This window comes from Colletes gigas, unplaced genomic scaffold (genome assembly GCF_013123115.1).
Source record: "Colletes gigas isolate AHSC1104 unplaced genomic scaffold, ASM1312311v1 Colletes_gigas_Sc00015, whole genome shotgun sequence".
In the NCBI taxonomy this organism is placed as follows: domain Eukaryota; kingdom Metazoa; phylum Arthropoda; class Insecta; order Hymenoptera; family Colletidae; genus Colletes; species Colletes gigas.
Window position 1 is genome coordinate 2,357,640 of NW_025106644.1, and position 15,591 is coordinate 2,373,230.

Consider the following 15,591-nt stretch of genomic DNA (forward strand, 5'->3'; position numbering starts at 1 on the left):
TCATAATCGGTCCTGTCTTTTACGTCACTGCGTACTAATGTATTACGATCACGCAAATCATTCGTTGCACGCTTCACAGATAATAATAGCAGTGTAACTTTTACTTCCATTACGCTTACAACTAAAGCATCGACAATGGCTATACAAGACGATTCTACGAACCGGGTTCACACAAGCTACAGTTCTTTTCTAAGGTGAGACACTATTCTTATACTCTCGGGTGCAGGACAAGGTTGAATCTCTCAATAGAAGAGACTTGTGTCTTCTTCTATTCCCTTCTACATTTTCTTTTTAATATTCTACATATTATAGCTTTGCTTTGCTGGAGGTAACGAGAAAAATAGTAAGGAAAGCCTACCACAGGCCTGCTAAGCAAACTCATCGATAAAAGCTTCCTAGCAGGCCCTCAGTCGCCATGACACTGAATAGTCGATCGAGGAGCGTATATATAGCAACAGAGGTGGCGGATCGAGCGCTAGCGAGAGACTCAAGAGCGTGGCCCTCTGGCGGCGAGTACAGAAGGTAACACCACAATTCAACCTTATCCTGCACCTCAATCATCCTGTACAATAACTCGTACCTCGAGATGAAACTGGACTGTCGATGAGCGACGGTGGAAGTGGACGGTTCGCAGTTGTACTCCCCCAAACTGGTGGACCTGTCGAACCTAGTAAAAGCGTCCTTGGACCCAGTCTTCAAGCTGTTGGTCCCCTCGGTCCATGATTTGCGATGCATGCGTTGAAACGACGTTCTTCCAAACACCTCCTCCTCTTTGCAACGTTTCTTCACGATCGGCATGCCACCTGCCTCGAGCTCGTGACCCGCGGAAATGGACCTGATCTTCCGCGAGATGTTGGAGGAGTTAGAGGACAATTCGAACGCCGGATTATCCAGATCAACGTTATCCTTCTGGACGAAGTAGCCGTCCGGAGCTTTCCAACTCAAGGCCCGGGACGATCCACGATGGAAGCTCAACAGATCCTCGTTTTCCGATCGTGTCAATAGTACCGACACGTGGGAGTCCTCGACGTCGTCGCGACGGTCGTAGCTGGCCTCGACCTGGTCCTCCGCGTCGTCGAGCTCCGTGAGGAAGTTGAAGGCGTTGTTGATCTCCTGGGCCTCGAACGTCTCGTCCTCGTGCTTTTCGTGACTCGACACGGTTCCATGGTCGACAGTGTCCTGGTGCTCCTCGTTAATATCGGAACATGTCTTCCTTATGACTGGTTCCAAGTTCCTGGTGATGTCGCGGACCCTTTTTATCGTATCGGACGAAACAACGTCGATCCTCTTTCGAATAGGCACCACCTGGTCGTGACCCAGCGTGACCAACACGTCGCCGTTGTCGCTCACGCTGTGCACTTGTTCCTGCTTTCTGGTCAGCGAGAGCGTCTGTTCCAACTTCGGCGGGCACACGTCGAGAAGATGCTCCTGCTCCTCGGGCAACAACTCCTCGACAGGCACCCGTGGCACGCACACTTCGTTCCCTAGATCGATCAGGTCGCCATCCTCGTTCGACGTCATTTTGCGCTGCTCCCTTTCTGCAATCATGAAAATTTATTTTTTATTACGAAATAAAAGTAACATAACATATTACAACGACGGTTATTTGACTTGGTCTCAGTGGTTTATCGTCCGCCATCTTGTCAACGAATTTATTCAAACGACGGTTATTTGGAATAAAAATTATTTAACTTGGGCCCAGTGGTTTATCGTCCGCCATCTTGTCACCAAATTTATTCAAACGACGGTTATTTGTAATAAAAATTATTTGACTTGGGCCCAACGGTTTATCGTCCTTGCGTTGTCCGTCAACTTGTCACTAAAATTATTCTAACGACGATTATTTGGAATAAAAATTATTTAACTTGGGCCCAACGGTTTATCGACCTTGCATCGTCCGCCATTTTGTCACCAAATTTATTTGAAACGACGGTTATTTGGAATCAAAATTATTTAATTTGGGCTCAGTGGTTTATCGTCCGCCATTTTGTCACCAAATTTATTCAAACGACGGTTATTTGGAATAAAAATTATTTAATTTGGGCCCAGTGGTTTATCGACCTTGCATCGTCCGCCATCTTGTCACCAAATTTATTCAAACGACGGTTATAAATTATTTGACTTGCGTCCAGTGGTTTATCGAACTTGCATCGTCCGCCATTTTGTCACCAAATTTATTCTAACGACGGTTATTTGGAATAAAAATTATTTGACTTGGGCCCAACGGTTTATCGTCCTTGCGTTGTCCGTCAACTTGTCACTAAATTTATTCAAACGACGGTTATTTGGAATAACAATTATTTAACTTGGGCCCAGTGGTTTATCGTCCGCCATCTTGTCACGAAATTAATTCAAATGACGGTTATTTGGAATCAAAATTATTTAATTTGAGCTCAGTGGTTTATCGTCCGCCATCTTGTCACCAAATTTAATGTAACGTCGGTTATTTCAAATAAAAATTATTTAACTTGAGTCCAGCGATTTATCGTCCTTGCATCGTCCGCCATTTTGTCACCAAATTTATTCAAACGACGGTTATTTGGAATAAAAATTATTTAACTCAGGCCCAGTGGTTTATCGTCCGCCATTTGTCACCAAATTTGATGAAAAAATGACGATTCAAGTCGGAACATTATTTGGTAAAAAGATGGCGAACGATTCCGATACGATACACCTAACCTCTTCCCACGAACAAAGTGGGCCGTTTCTGTCTCTGACCGTCTGAACCTGTCCCACATTCGCCTGACTCGAGGACGAAATATCTTCGCCGTGTATTCTAATACAACGACTCTGCCTTGTAACGAATAATCCTGGAAGAATCGTTCCACGAATTGTTGCGAACTCACCGTTGAAAAAATATCGAAAAATGTTACGAAGCTTCCATGCAGGTGCCATGCTCTGATTAACGATTTAAAACGGAATCGATGCTCGACTTCGCCCGCAGAAAGAGACACGTGAGAATGCCGAACGTTCGAAGGAAATAAGCTGGAGATGATTGTGTCATAACATTAGACGCTATTAACAATGGAACGCTAATTACGAGCATTAATTAACCGCGAAAAACGTACCCGGAAAGCGTGACGATAGATTATTTATTGCACGCGTTTAAATATCCTATGATAAGATTCGTTAAATTAAATTTTCTTTCTGAAACAATTCGTCGAATTATCATCGATCCTGTAACGATCCAAATTATTATTACCACGGGTGAAGGATTATCGTTGTTCGGGGAAAAAACATCGCGTACCGACAGTAACACGCGCGACCTTTCTTGCTTTATTGTCGTCGTGATCAATGGAATTAACTGTGCTAGGCGCGAGACCCGCAGTTCGTTGAACTTTTAATACCAACGTATCAGAGAAAGGGTTTTAATAGGTGAAACAGTAAACGAATTTTTCTAAATAATAATTTATACATTCATATCGTATCGTTTGAATCGTTGCCAAATGAAAAACTGTGTAATATTCTGCAAGATTAAAATTTTTATTTTACACCATTCTACATAACCTAAAATTTGTTTCAGTAATTATTTTAGTAACCTTGTTAAAATTCACAGGATCGATTTTTGTGTGTCCAGCGGTTATCGACCGTTGGCCGATTAATCTGCTTTCGACGCTTATCGACCGGTTTTCGGAATGAATATCAAATAACATTTTAACAATTATAAATCGCGATGAAATTACAGTGGTTCGAAAGAAGGGGATTATGTGTCTTGTGTGACTGCCAAAACCGGTCCTGAACCGGAGAACAATTCGCACCCAACTGAGTCGTTGAACGGTTACTTAAATCATAACCTATAAATAGTGTTAAAATAATATTGAGCGACAATGACGCAAAATATTCCGACGTATCTGTTTCCAACGATTATTATGGCACTAATGCTAGCACGATGTTAAAAATTTTCAGGCAACACGTCGTCGCGAGGGAATATGACTCATTCGGTAATTGATTCATTTGCCTCGCCACTTGCGAGACAGAAGAACAGTGTTTCCGAAACGTTGCCCTTTTCGAACGGTATCTGTCATCTCACACGAAGATGGAAGAATGAACCCGACTTGTCTCTCCACTTTATTTATCTCCATCGATTTCATACGGTCGCGTGTTTACAAAAATCGATCGCTCGAGCGAATAAAGCACGCGTGAGCAATATTTCCAGCGACCGTAGCAACGTACGACGCGCTGCATACCAAATAGCAACGACACGCAACGGCCACCGAGGGAAACAGCAGACAGAATTTTCGGAATGAGGGATTTCCGAAAGTCGCGACCGGGGGATACCTCACGGTCGATATTTCAGGACGGGTCCGCTGCACACTGGTCCAAGTAACAGGTAACCAGTAACCGGACCTTCTCAGCTGGCAACGGCTCTACATAGCTCATTCGTGAATCACGAACCAGGACAACGCCACAAGAATATTTCTGAGGGGCTCGAAGCTAATCGACGTCTCGAGAGGGGACGTACCTTTTACGTGTACCAACAAATCCATGCTTTTTACTAGCTTATTTGTTAGGCACTTTCGTTAAAACTTTCTTATACGACGATTTTATTGATATATAGAATTCCTTCGACATGTGTATACTAAAAACGTGATATTCTTGTAATTAATATATTTTATTGAAATTTTTATGTGGATAATATTAGACATTAGGGGGCGTACTTTTACGTGTACCAACAAATCCATGCTTTTTACTAGCTTATTTATTAGGCATTTTTATTAAAACTTTCTTATACGACATAGAATTCTTTCAACGTGTGTATACTAAGTATTTTTGTAATTAATATATTTTATTGAAATTTTCAGGAATTATATGTGGATAATATTGGAATTTTTTTTTCTTGTGTTATCGAAAAAATTACTAGAAAAACACACACTTGTAAAACGAGAATACTCGTTTCTCGTGTTACATAGTACAAGGGAGTTTAAAAATTTCAAAAATTATTAGAACAAATTCAAAATTAAAGTCATCCATTTGCGATACTAATATGTATTTTTTTTCTTTTCACAAGCTTCTTTTTCATACCACGTATTTTGAGACACCCTATACAGACGAACAGACTTTGCCTTTCGTGTTCAATGCACGCACATAAGATGATTGGTTTTACAGGAAGAAACCTAAGTTCCTATTAAACATTCGTTATTCTTCCATTGTCTTTCTTTAATAAGTTCTTATAAATGTTTCTTTTGAATGCAGAGACACGTTATCAAATAACAATAACATATTCGTTATTTATGCACTATAAAAACTAAATTTTCTTTTCAATCGCAAAAATGTTTAGAAATATTTATTTTTGAAAAAATTTGTAATTTTTGTTAAGCATCGAAAATATTGCAAAATGATGATTTTCATTGATTACAATGCTTATGGCAACTACAATAACTAAATTTTCCTTTCGATCGCAAAAATGTTTAGAAATATTTATTTTTGAAAAAATTTGTAATTTTTGTTAAGCATCGAAAATATTGCAAAATGATGATTTTCATTGATTACAATGCTTATGGCAACTACAATAACTAAATTTTCCTTTCGATCGCAAAAATGTTTAGAAATATTTATTTTTGAAAAAATTTGTAATTTTTGTTAAGCATCGAAAATATTGCAAAATGATGATTTTCATTGATTACAATGCTTATGGCAACTACAAAAACTAAATTTTCCTTTCGATCGCAAAAATGTTTAGAAATATTTATTTTCGAAAAAATTTGTAATTTTTGTTACGCATCGAAAATATTGCAAAATGATGATTTTCATTGATTACAATGCTTATGGCAACTACAATAACTAAATTTTCCTTTCAATCGCAAAAATGTTTAGAAATATTTATTTTTGAAAAAGTAATTTTTGTTGGGCATCGAAAATCTTGCAAAATGACTTTCATTGATTACAATGCTTATGGCAACTACAAAAACTAAATTTTCCTTTCGATCGCAACAATGTTTAGAAATATTTATTTTCGAAGAAATTTGTAATTTTTGTTGCGCATCGAAAATATTGCAAAATGATGATTTTCATTGATTACAATGCTTATGGCAACTACAAAAACTAAATTTTCCTTTCGATCGCAAAAATGTTTAGAAATATTTATTTTCGAAAAAATTTGTAATTTTTGTTACGCATCGAAAATATTGCAAAATGATGATTTTCATTGATTACAATGCTTATGGCAACTACAAAAACTAAATTTTCCTTTCGATCGCAACAATGTTTAGAAATATTTATTTTCGAAGAAATTTGTAATTTTTGTTGCGCATCGAAAATATTGCAAAATGATGATTTTCATTGATTACAATGCTTATGGCAACTACAAAAACTAAATTTTCCTTTCGATCGCAAAAATGTTTAGAAATATTTATTTTCGAAAAAATTTGTAATTTTTGTTACGCATCGAAAATATTGCAAAATGATGATTTTCATTGATTACAATGCTTATGGCAACTACAATAACTAAATTTTCCTTTCAATCGCAAAAATGTTTAGAAATATTTATTTTTGAAAAAGTAATTTTTGTTGGGCATCGAAAATCTTGCAAAATGACTTTCATTGATTACAATGCTTATGGCAACTACAAAAACTAAATTTTCCTTTCGATCGCAAAAATGTTTAGAAATATTTATTTTTGAAAAAAATTTGTAATTTTTGTTACGCATCGAAAATATTGCAAAATGATGATTTTCATTGATTACAATGCTTATGGCAACTACAATAACTAAATTTTCCTTTCAATCGCAAAAATGTTTAGAAATATTTATTTTTGAAAAAGTAATTTTTGTTGGGCATCGAAAATCTTGCAAAATGACTTTCATTGATTACAATGCTTATGGCAACTACAAAAACTAAATTTTCCTTTCGATCGCAACAATGTTTAGAAATATTTATTTTCGAAGAAATTTGTAATTTTTGTTGCGCATCGAAAATATTGCAAAATGATGATTTTCATTGATTACAATGCTTATGGCAACTACAATAACTAAATTTTCCTTTCGATCGCAAAAATGTTTAGAAATATTTTTTTTTAAGAAATTTGTAATTTTTGTTACGCATCGAAAATATTGCAAAATGATGATTTTCATTGATTACAATGCTTATGACGTTCGTGTAATCATTTTGTGAAAATAATAAATATGTCACGTAATTTGGAAGAAGGTTACGTAAAACGCAATTCCAATAAGTATGGCAGTATTTTTTAGGTGTGAAAATCAAGTGTACCCGTAAAGAGTTAAATTATATTACTATATCCCCATATTATTTATTGAACTTTTAACAATTACATATGCCAATGAGTATTGAAAACATTTCTGTGAAAAACTTTTCGTCAATTTGTTTATATGCACGTGACATCACACACACTTCGTCTAACTTCGTCTAACTTCGGCTCCCTTCGGTTTTAGTTATTTAAAAATGGAAGCTTTTACAATATTTCGAATATAATGAAGCTAAATTTCACATTAATGGTAGAATCTTTTATTTATTAACTGTATTTCATGGAATTCATGTTATTATTGGAATTATTATGTTTATTACGAATATCAATTAATCATTAAAATATTAAATAATTCTTTTCTTGGAAAACAGGTTCTTCTAACAAATGAAACTTTTTGTATCAAAGTCGAATACTTGCGTTTAGAAGCGATACAAAAATTCTATTTCATTCGTGATATTACCAATCGCGAAGAACGAAACCGAAATCATAGAAACAGTAACAAAACACTTGTGCAAATAATTACCGTGAACACGTTGACCGAGTTCTTCGTGCATTTTTCAAGCGAAATGCAATAAGAACGGTACATTTGCAAGTATGTCCGACATTGCACCAATACGTACCATCGATACGTATTCGAAGGCCAACCACTCTTGGACATTTGCAACAGCAACTATTCTCAAGATTCTTAAAACTCCTAACCTGTACAAGTTGCGCGAAACACGGAGAAATCGTTATCGATAAAAATATCAAACGTTCCACGTACCTTCGTTCCTTCTGTATTTTCAAAAACGACGTCCAGAATTCGGAACACCTACGCTTCCGACAGAGCCGATCGCGCGAGATTCATCCTTCATTCTTCCCACAATTTCTTCGCGAACACACAGAAGAAAACACCGCTCGAGTAAATCAACGGACTTCGAATCCAATTATTCCACTCATCTTTCCGTAAAAAGACCCGTATATAATACGCGTAACGTCTTTTGTTTAACACTTACGTCATTCCATCGCACGGTAAAAATGCATTCGCGCGTACGTGATCGAACGACTTAACGCGGTCAACGTTCCCCGAGATGCAACCGACTCTCGAAAATTCGTGAACCGATCGGGACCGAGCATAAAGCCATCTAAAAATATTGCGAGCTCGGTTGGCCAGAAACGCGTCTATCGTTACGGGGGGGAAAAAAGGTTCGATACTGCTTTCACCGATAAATCAACGGATAGTGGCCGAAGAAGAATTCGAATTTCTCTTTACCCGTGTATATCGTGAAGCAACGGAGCAGTTGGCGCTGCCTCGTAACACACCACTCGTGGTTTAGATTACCGCCACCGCGCCGATAAAACTTCTTTTGGCTGTCCGGGTACGCATCGGGGCGACAGAATTTCGTTCCGCGGGGGTATGCTCGCGATCCATCGAGCCACGAAAATCGTAATCCACTGCCACCCGGGGGATCTCGATACGAACGATCGTTAAGACGATCGGTTTTCTTCCGATCGGATCCGATCCCTTTCGACTCGAAGATTTCCAGTACCACTTTTGCGTTCGGCCGGCCCCGTTATTCTTGGCACTGGTTCGAAAATTCAGACAGACCACTGCGCCGGAGCGATTCCCGATGGCACCGCTGCTGGACGGTGAATCAACGGGCGCGTTCGTTCGTTCGATTCACGTACGTGACTTTAAAGGGCACGTATTCGTCTCTTGGTTTTCTTTACGCGCCTGGTCTTTGTTCCGCGCGAGCCGAAACGAAGCGGGTCCGCCGCTGCAACGCGCCACGTAGATGATACGAAACAAGCGATAGTACTTCACGGTATCCGAGTAAGGCACGCACTGAGAAAGAACGAACGTCGGCAAGGAGAGTCCGATGCGTGCATTCACCAATTCACTGCCGATCTTCGGTGTGTGTCGGTGTGGGCGTGCTTGCCTGGCCTGCCAGCCTGCCTGCCTGCCTGCTTACCCATCGGAAAGAGAGTATGCAAGACCCAATGGCGGAGAGAAAGGGAACCAAGAGGAAAGAGGTGAAGAACCAGTGGAGAGGGCGAAAAAGAGTAGGTGATTCGAAGACAGAACAAGCATAGGCGAAAGCGGACACAACCAGCCGCAAGATTCGCGACGACACCCCGCTAAATACATAATGCCAAATTCAATACAACCGTTTCGACCATCGGTGTTTCGCGTACATGGGAATTCGGGACACAAAATCGTAACTTCCGAAGTAATTCATTTTTTACCTGGGACCCCCAATACTTTTTTAAAGAGAATGATAAAATGTATCAAAGGTTGCATAAAAATATATAGTGTCCTAAAAAATTAAAAAATTAATTACAAAAATTAAAAATTGATAAAAAATTGTTGTCAATTATAACTATTGCAATTTCTTTAGAAGTGATTACTGACTTTTTTTAGTGGATCAACGGAAATGTCTGAACAATCGTAATAATCATTTTGAGTATATGGACGAACGGGATAAAATTTTTAGTCTTTTTTTAAATATTTACAAACATAAAATAATTAAATGTAAGACTGTTAACTAACTTAAATGTAAAATAATTAACTTTTAAAGATCTCGAATATTTTCTCCGTATCGGGCGAACTTGGGCAACTAGGTTTAATAACCTCTAAATTAGTAAAAAAAATATCACGAAAGTTACTTATCGTTACATTTCTTAAAACTCAAGTCAAAGTTGAAAAACATTGAATACAACAAATTGAGAACTAGGTTTGACGTTGACTTAAAGTTTAATAACCTCTAAATTGGTAAAAAAAACTATCACGAAAGTTACTTCTCGTTACATTTCTTAAAACTCAAGTCAAAGTTGAAAAACATTGAATACAACACATTGAAAACTAGGTTTGACGTTGACTCAAAGTTTAATAACCTCTAAATTGGTAAAAAAAACTATCACGGGAGTTACTTCTCGTTACATTTCTTAAAACTCAAATCAAAGTTGAAAAACATTGAATACAACACATTGAAAACTAGGTTTGACGTTGACTCAAAGTTTAATAACCTCTAAATTGGTAAAAAAAACTATCACGGGAGTTACTTCTCGTTACATTTCTTAAAACTCAAGTCAAAGTTGAAAAACGTTGAAAACAACAATTGAGAACTAGGTTTGACGTTGACTTAAAGTTTAATAACCTCTAAATTAGTAAAAAAAATATCACGCAAGTTACTTATCGTTACATTTCTTAAAACTCAAGTCAAAGTTGAAAAACATTGAATAGAACAAATTGAGAACTAGGTTTGACGTTGACTCAAAGTTTAATAACCTCTAAATTAGTAAAAAAAATATCACGGGAGTTACTTCTCGTTACATTTCTTAAAACTCAAGTTAAAGTTGAAAAATATTGAATACGACAAATTGAGAACTAGGTTTGACGTTGACTTAAAGTTTAATAACCTCTAAATTAGTAAAAAAAATATCACGAAAGTTACTTATCGTTACATTTCTTAAAACTCAAGTCAAAGTTGAAAAACATTGAATATAACACATTGAGAACTAGGTTTGACGTTGACTTAAAGTTTAATAACCTCTAAATTAGTAAAAAAAATATCAGAAGAGTTACTTCTCGTTACATTTCTTAAAACTCAAGTCAAAGTTGAAAAACATTGAATACAACACATTAAAAACTAGGTTTGACGTTGACTTAAAGTTTAATAACCTCTAAATTAGTAAAAAAAATATCAGAAGAGTTACTTATCGTTACATTTTTTAAAACTCAAGTCAAAGTTGAAAAACATTGAATACAAAAAATTGAGAGAGATTGTTAATATTGCAAAAAAGTTAATCAGTAATTTAAAATTTTATAATACTGAGCATATAAAAATCAAGTCATTTTTCAGAAAATTTGCGCAAACTGCAAATTTTCCGGAAAATGTATAAAAAATTGGCATCAACTTTGAAGCACCATTTTCAATTACAAAATAGTAAATTCAGTAAAAAAGTAACATAGTATCAAAATCTATGTATCTTCATGAATATTTTAAGCTATAATAAGCCATCATTTATAGATTTTAATTTTTTTAATTTGTCCATTACACGAAACACTGCTCATCGTTCTTATTATTCTACCATTCCTATATTTATCAGTTTCTAGACGTTAACATACATCATTTATTATATTCGTTAAATAAATATTTAATTACCTAATTAAAAAATTTATTTTTCCCAACTCTGGTTCTACGAACACTACAAAGTTGGTATAAAAAAATTTGGGAGAAACGAGAATTTTAACCTCTTCAGGGACGAATTTTTTTTTCTTTTTTTCTATTTTTTTTGTCTATTTATTATTGACAGTAACTATAATTTACTGAACGTCCACATATGTGGCCAAGAGCGTGAAGAGGTTAATAACGATTACTATACAATGCGCTCATGATAATTAGATTACACGGGATGACTTTGTACATTTATTAATTGTATTGATTTTTATAATTTTTAATTCACGACGTTAGATCTGTAAATCGCCTTTCTAAAACCACCGAATTCAGACGATGCTTGCAAAGAAACTGACCCTCTAAAAAGAGAACTGGAATTTCGTATTTGTACAGCTCGAGGAACCTTTCGTTCCCCGGTGCTGTAATGTCAACTTCTTGCAGTTGGTAACGACCAGAAAACTGCGCTTTCAACTCGTTTTTTAGATTATCGCAAAGCGGACACGGACGTTTTGTGTACAATGTTAATGTCGGTGGAGAAGATATTGTATGGCACCTACAGAAAGAGAGAATTTTAAAAATATTTTTTAACATTGTTTATTCGTCGTAACAACGTGATTTGTAAAAATCTAAATATAAAAATTACACGTGTGTAGTAAAAAAATAGAAAGTTTTTACGATTCTTTCAAAAACCATATGGTAAAATACATTTTTTACTGGAGTATTGATCGAGTATAGTCTTTTCCCCGCATAATAAGTATAAAAATATTTCCGCATCAGCGGAAACGTTTCTCGTCGCGGACTTACAATTTTTCGATTAAAATTGAAGAGGCACCGCCGCCTCCGTTACAAATGGACGCAACACCCTTTTCCCCAGCCTTCAGAGCGTGTACCAAGTGTACCACGATACGTGCCCCAGACATACTAAAATGTTAAATATAGTTTATATTTCATTTACGATTAAATAGTTAAAATACTCACCCGATGGGGTGACCAAGAGACACAGCGCCGCCGTGGACGTTTACTTTACTAGGATCGATATCGAGCAGCTTCTGGTTTCCAACGACAACTACGCTGAAAGCTTCGTTGATCTCCCAAAGGGCTATATCGTTTTTATTAACACCGGCCCTTTGTAGCAACTGAAAACAGATACATGTCTCGTCATTAAAAGCTTAAAGAGTATATTGTACTCTAATGTACATCGCAATAATGTACTTTGGGAATAGCGAAAGACGGTGCAATTGGAAAATCGATAGGATCGGTCGCAGCATCTTGAAACGCGGCCACTCGCGCCAAAGGCTTCAGATTCATTTTCTGCGCGACGTTCGCAGTCGTTAAAACCAACGCGGCAGCTCCATCGTTCAAAGTCGACGCATTTCCAGCAGTGACTGTACCATTTTCTCTCTGCAATAAATAGAAATCGTTACGTAAAATCTGGATCGCTAATTTTTAATCGACTTATAGGTATACCTGAAAGACCGTGTTCAATTTGTTAAATTTAGCAAAGTCCACCCTCTTGTACTCTTCGTCTTCGTTGAATACAATATCAGGTTTGCCTTTTTTTTGCGGCACGTTAACTGGTGCAAGTTCATCTTGAAATACTTTATTCGCATACGCTTCCGCGCTACGTTTGTAACTGTTGATAGCGTATTCGTCTTGCTCTTTGCGCGTGATATTTAACTTTTTAGCAGTGTTTTCTGCGCAATTGCCCATATGAAATTTGTTGTAAACATCCGTTAAACCATCAAACACGATCCCATCCTGTAAGATTGCGAGCGAGTGAGATAATTGGGAGAATGTACAGAAATTTAATGAAATATTGAAAATATTTATTGCACCTCGAGTCTCATACCACCGTACTTTGTTTCTCCTCGTGCAAGGTAGAATGGTACGTTGGACATTGATTCCATACCACCAGCAAGCACGATCTCTTGGTGTCCACATTGTAACGTCTGAGAAGCAAGCATGATGCTTTTCATACCGCTTGCGCAAACTTTATTGATCGTTGTACATATCGTTGACTTGGGAAAACCTGTCGCAAACATTTCTATGTTAATAATAAGACCGTAACTGTGTAAACAATGTACTATTTTAAGAAGGAAACCTGCAAACAACGTAGCTTGTCTCGCTGGCGCTTGACCCAAAGAAGCTTGACAAACATTTCCCATAAAAACTTCTGTAATCTGATCCTTCGAAACCTTGCTACGCTCTACTGCTGCCTTGAAAAATTATTAATTACCATTTGTATTTGGGATTAATTAGCTTAGTCAGAATTTGATTAATACTTGAATAGCCACGGCTCCAAGTTTTGGCGCAGGTACGCTCGATAAGCCTCCGAGAAACGATCCGATAGGTGTTCTGACTGCACTGACTATTACAACGTCGTTTAAATTCGTCTTGGAACAACATGATCGTACATTGAACAGATGAATCTAGACAGAAAGCAAAATATTGAATTATAAACAATCGAGCCATTGAACAAACAAAGGGCACATACATTCTTTACCACTCAAATTGTTTAAAAATGGATAATAAAGATTTAAAGACCGAAAGATATTAAGAAGTCTATTACAATATTTATTAATGCTTCAATTATAAAGTATATCTATTAAAATTTCTCCAAAAAATGAGAAATAAATACAAGTATATAAAATACGTAAAATCGACAATTTCGTAGTGAAAACTAAATTCTTGGAAATTTATTCAATTGTTTATAAATAGTTTAACGATCGAGAACAATTAACTTACTTTGCTAATGTTCTTTAGTGTCAACATTGTGAAAAACAAGCCACTAATTTTGTTCGAACTACTGTGCTAAATGTACAATATGGTTATCAATGTGTGCACACGCATTTAGTAGATAAGAACTACTACAAGTTATAAATTTCTACAGTTTCTCGGTTGATAACAATTTATGTTTGTCAACATTAGAGATGGCGTGAATTGCTACTTTTGAATCATTCGTGATATCGTGATTCGATCACGTTCATTCGTCATTCCCAATCATGGTGATTTTTCATTCACAGTGATTCCGTGATTCTTCGTGAACGTTTTTGATTGGTCGGGAGCGTTCTTTTCACTTTTCACGAATTACGTACAGGGTGTTCGACCACCCCTGGAAAAAATTTTAATGGGGGATTCTAGAGACCAAAATAAGACGAAAATCAAGAATACTAATTTGTTGATGGAGGCTTCGTTACAAAGTTATTAACGTTTAAAGTTCCGCCAGTACTGAATTTTGTTCTCCAAAATGCGCAAGATTTCGGGGGTAGGTATATTCACCAAAAATTATTGTAACTGACCCCCCCAACCGAAAATAATTTTTCCAGAACAATTTGAAATATTTATAATTTTGTCGAAAAATTTCACACCTTCCCGAATTTTTGTCTCGAAAGTGGGTAGGAATTCGAGGGTATGTCTAATGATAAAAAGTGATTATAATTGACCCCCATAACCGAAAATAATTTTTCCATAACGATTTAAAATTTTTTTTTTCTTATCGAAAAATTTAGGGACTACCCCCTGTCGATTTTTCTTATAACTTTGTTTTTCATTTTTAATATATTTGTTTGACGCTCTATAGAAAAGTTGTCTAATACTTTTTTGTAAGTACCCATAGGCTCTGCATCAGAAAAAAATTCCAATGAGATACCTTTACTATTGTAGGAGTTATGGCCGGTTGAAAATTGGACCAATTTTAGGGGATTTTTCTCACTTTACGGTGTCAAGGAACAACTTTCTCAATATTGTTAGAACTTCTACATATTCTCGTAATTTTGTTTGACGACCTACGGAAATATTGTTTAATACTTTTTTGTAGATATCCATGGGCTCTATTTCCACAATAAATTTCATTGAAATATATTCACTATTGTAGGAGTTATGGTCGTTTGAAAATTGGACCACTTCTATGGGGTTTTACTAAGTTTACAGAGTTAAGAAACAACTTTTCCAATATTCTAAGAATTTCTAAATATTCTTCATCAAAATACGCGTTTTTTACATTTTGAAACATTAAAATCCTTCAATCTGTCCAGGCAGCATTTCTGGCCTCACATTAGATTTTTTTTTTCTCGAAAGTACGTAGGATTTCGAGGTATGTCTATTCACCAAAAATGCTTGTAATTGACCCCTCTAACTAAATATAATTTTTTTAGTATGATTTGAAATTTTTTAATTTTGTCTAAAAATTTCAGTACCTTCTTGAATTTTTTTCTCGAAAGTAGGCAAGATTTC

At 36.3% G+C, this 15,591-nt stretch overlaps 2 protein-coding genes across 4 annotated transcripts in view; both read right to left on the minus strand.

The window, feature by feature from the left end:
- Positions 1-9,296, minus strand: part of LOC122399726 (sodium-dependent transporter bedraggled) — a 56,090-nt gene extending 46,794 nt beyond the window's left edge. Inside the window, exons 1-2 of one of the 3 annotated variants that reach the window (XM_043400623.1) lie at positions 8,454-9,296; positions 581-1,538 (exon numbers count right to left, since the gene is read on the minus strand). In XM_043400623.1, the coding sequence (XP_043256558.1) occupies positions 581-1,521 (941 nt within the window). In that variant the 5' untranslated portion in view covers positions 1,522-1,538; positions 8,454-9,296. Of the gene's footprint in view, positions 1-580; positions 1,539-7,964; positions 8,182-8,453 lie in introns of those variants that run through there. The other 2 variants (XM_043400625.1, XM_043400624.1) reach the window with 2 other exon arrangements.
- Positions 9,297-11,949: 2,653 nt separating this feature from the next.
- Positions 11,950-14,248, minus strand: LOC122399859 (acetyl-CoA acetyltransferase, mitochondrial). Its single transcript, XM_043400888.1, has 8 exons — positions 14,104-14,248; positions 13,641-13,787; positions 13,460-13,574; positions 13,194-13,387; positions 12,826-13,116; positions 12,571-12,759; positions 12,337-12,494; positions 11,950-12,279 (listed from the first exon to the last, which is right to left on the minus strand). Exons 1-8 carry the CDS (start codon positions 14,128-14,130, stop codon positions 12,159-12,161), a joined length of 1,242 nt encoding a protein of 413 aa, XP_043256823.1. The 5' UTR covers positions 14,131-14,248; the 3' UTR covers positions 11,950-12,158.
- Positions 14,249-15,591: the final 1,343 nt, after the last annotated feature.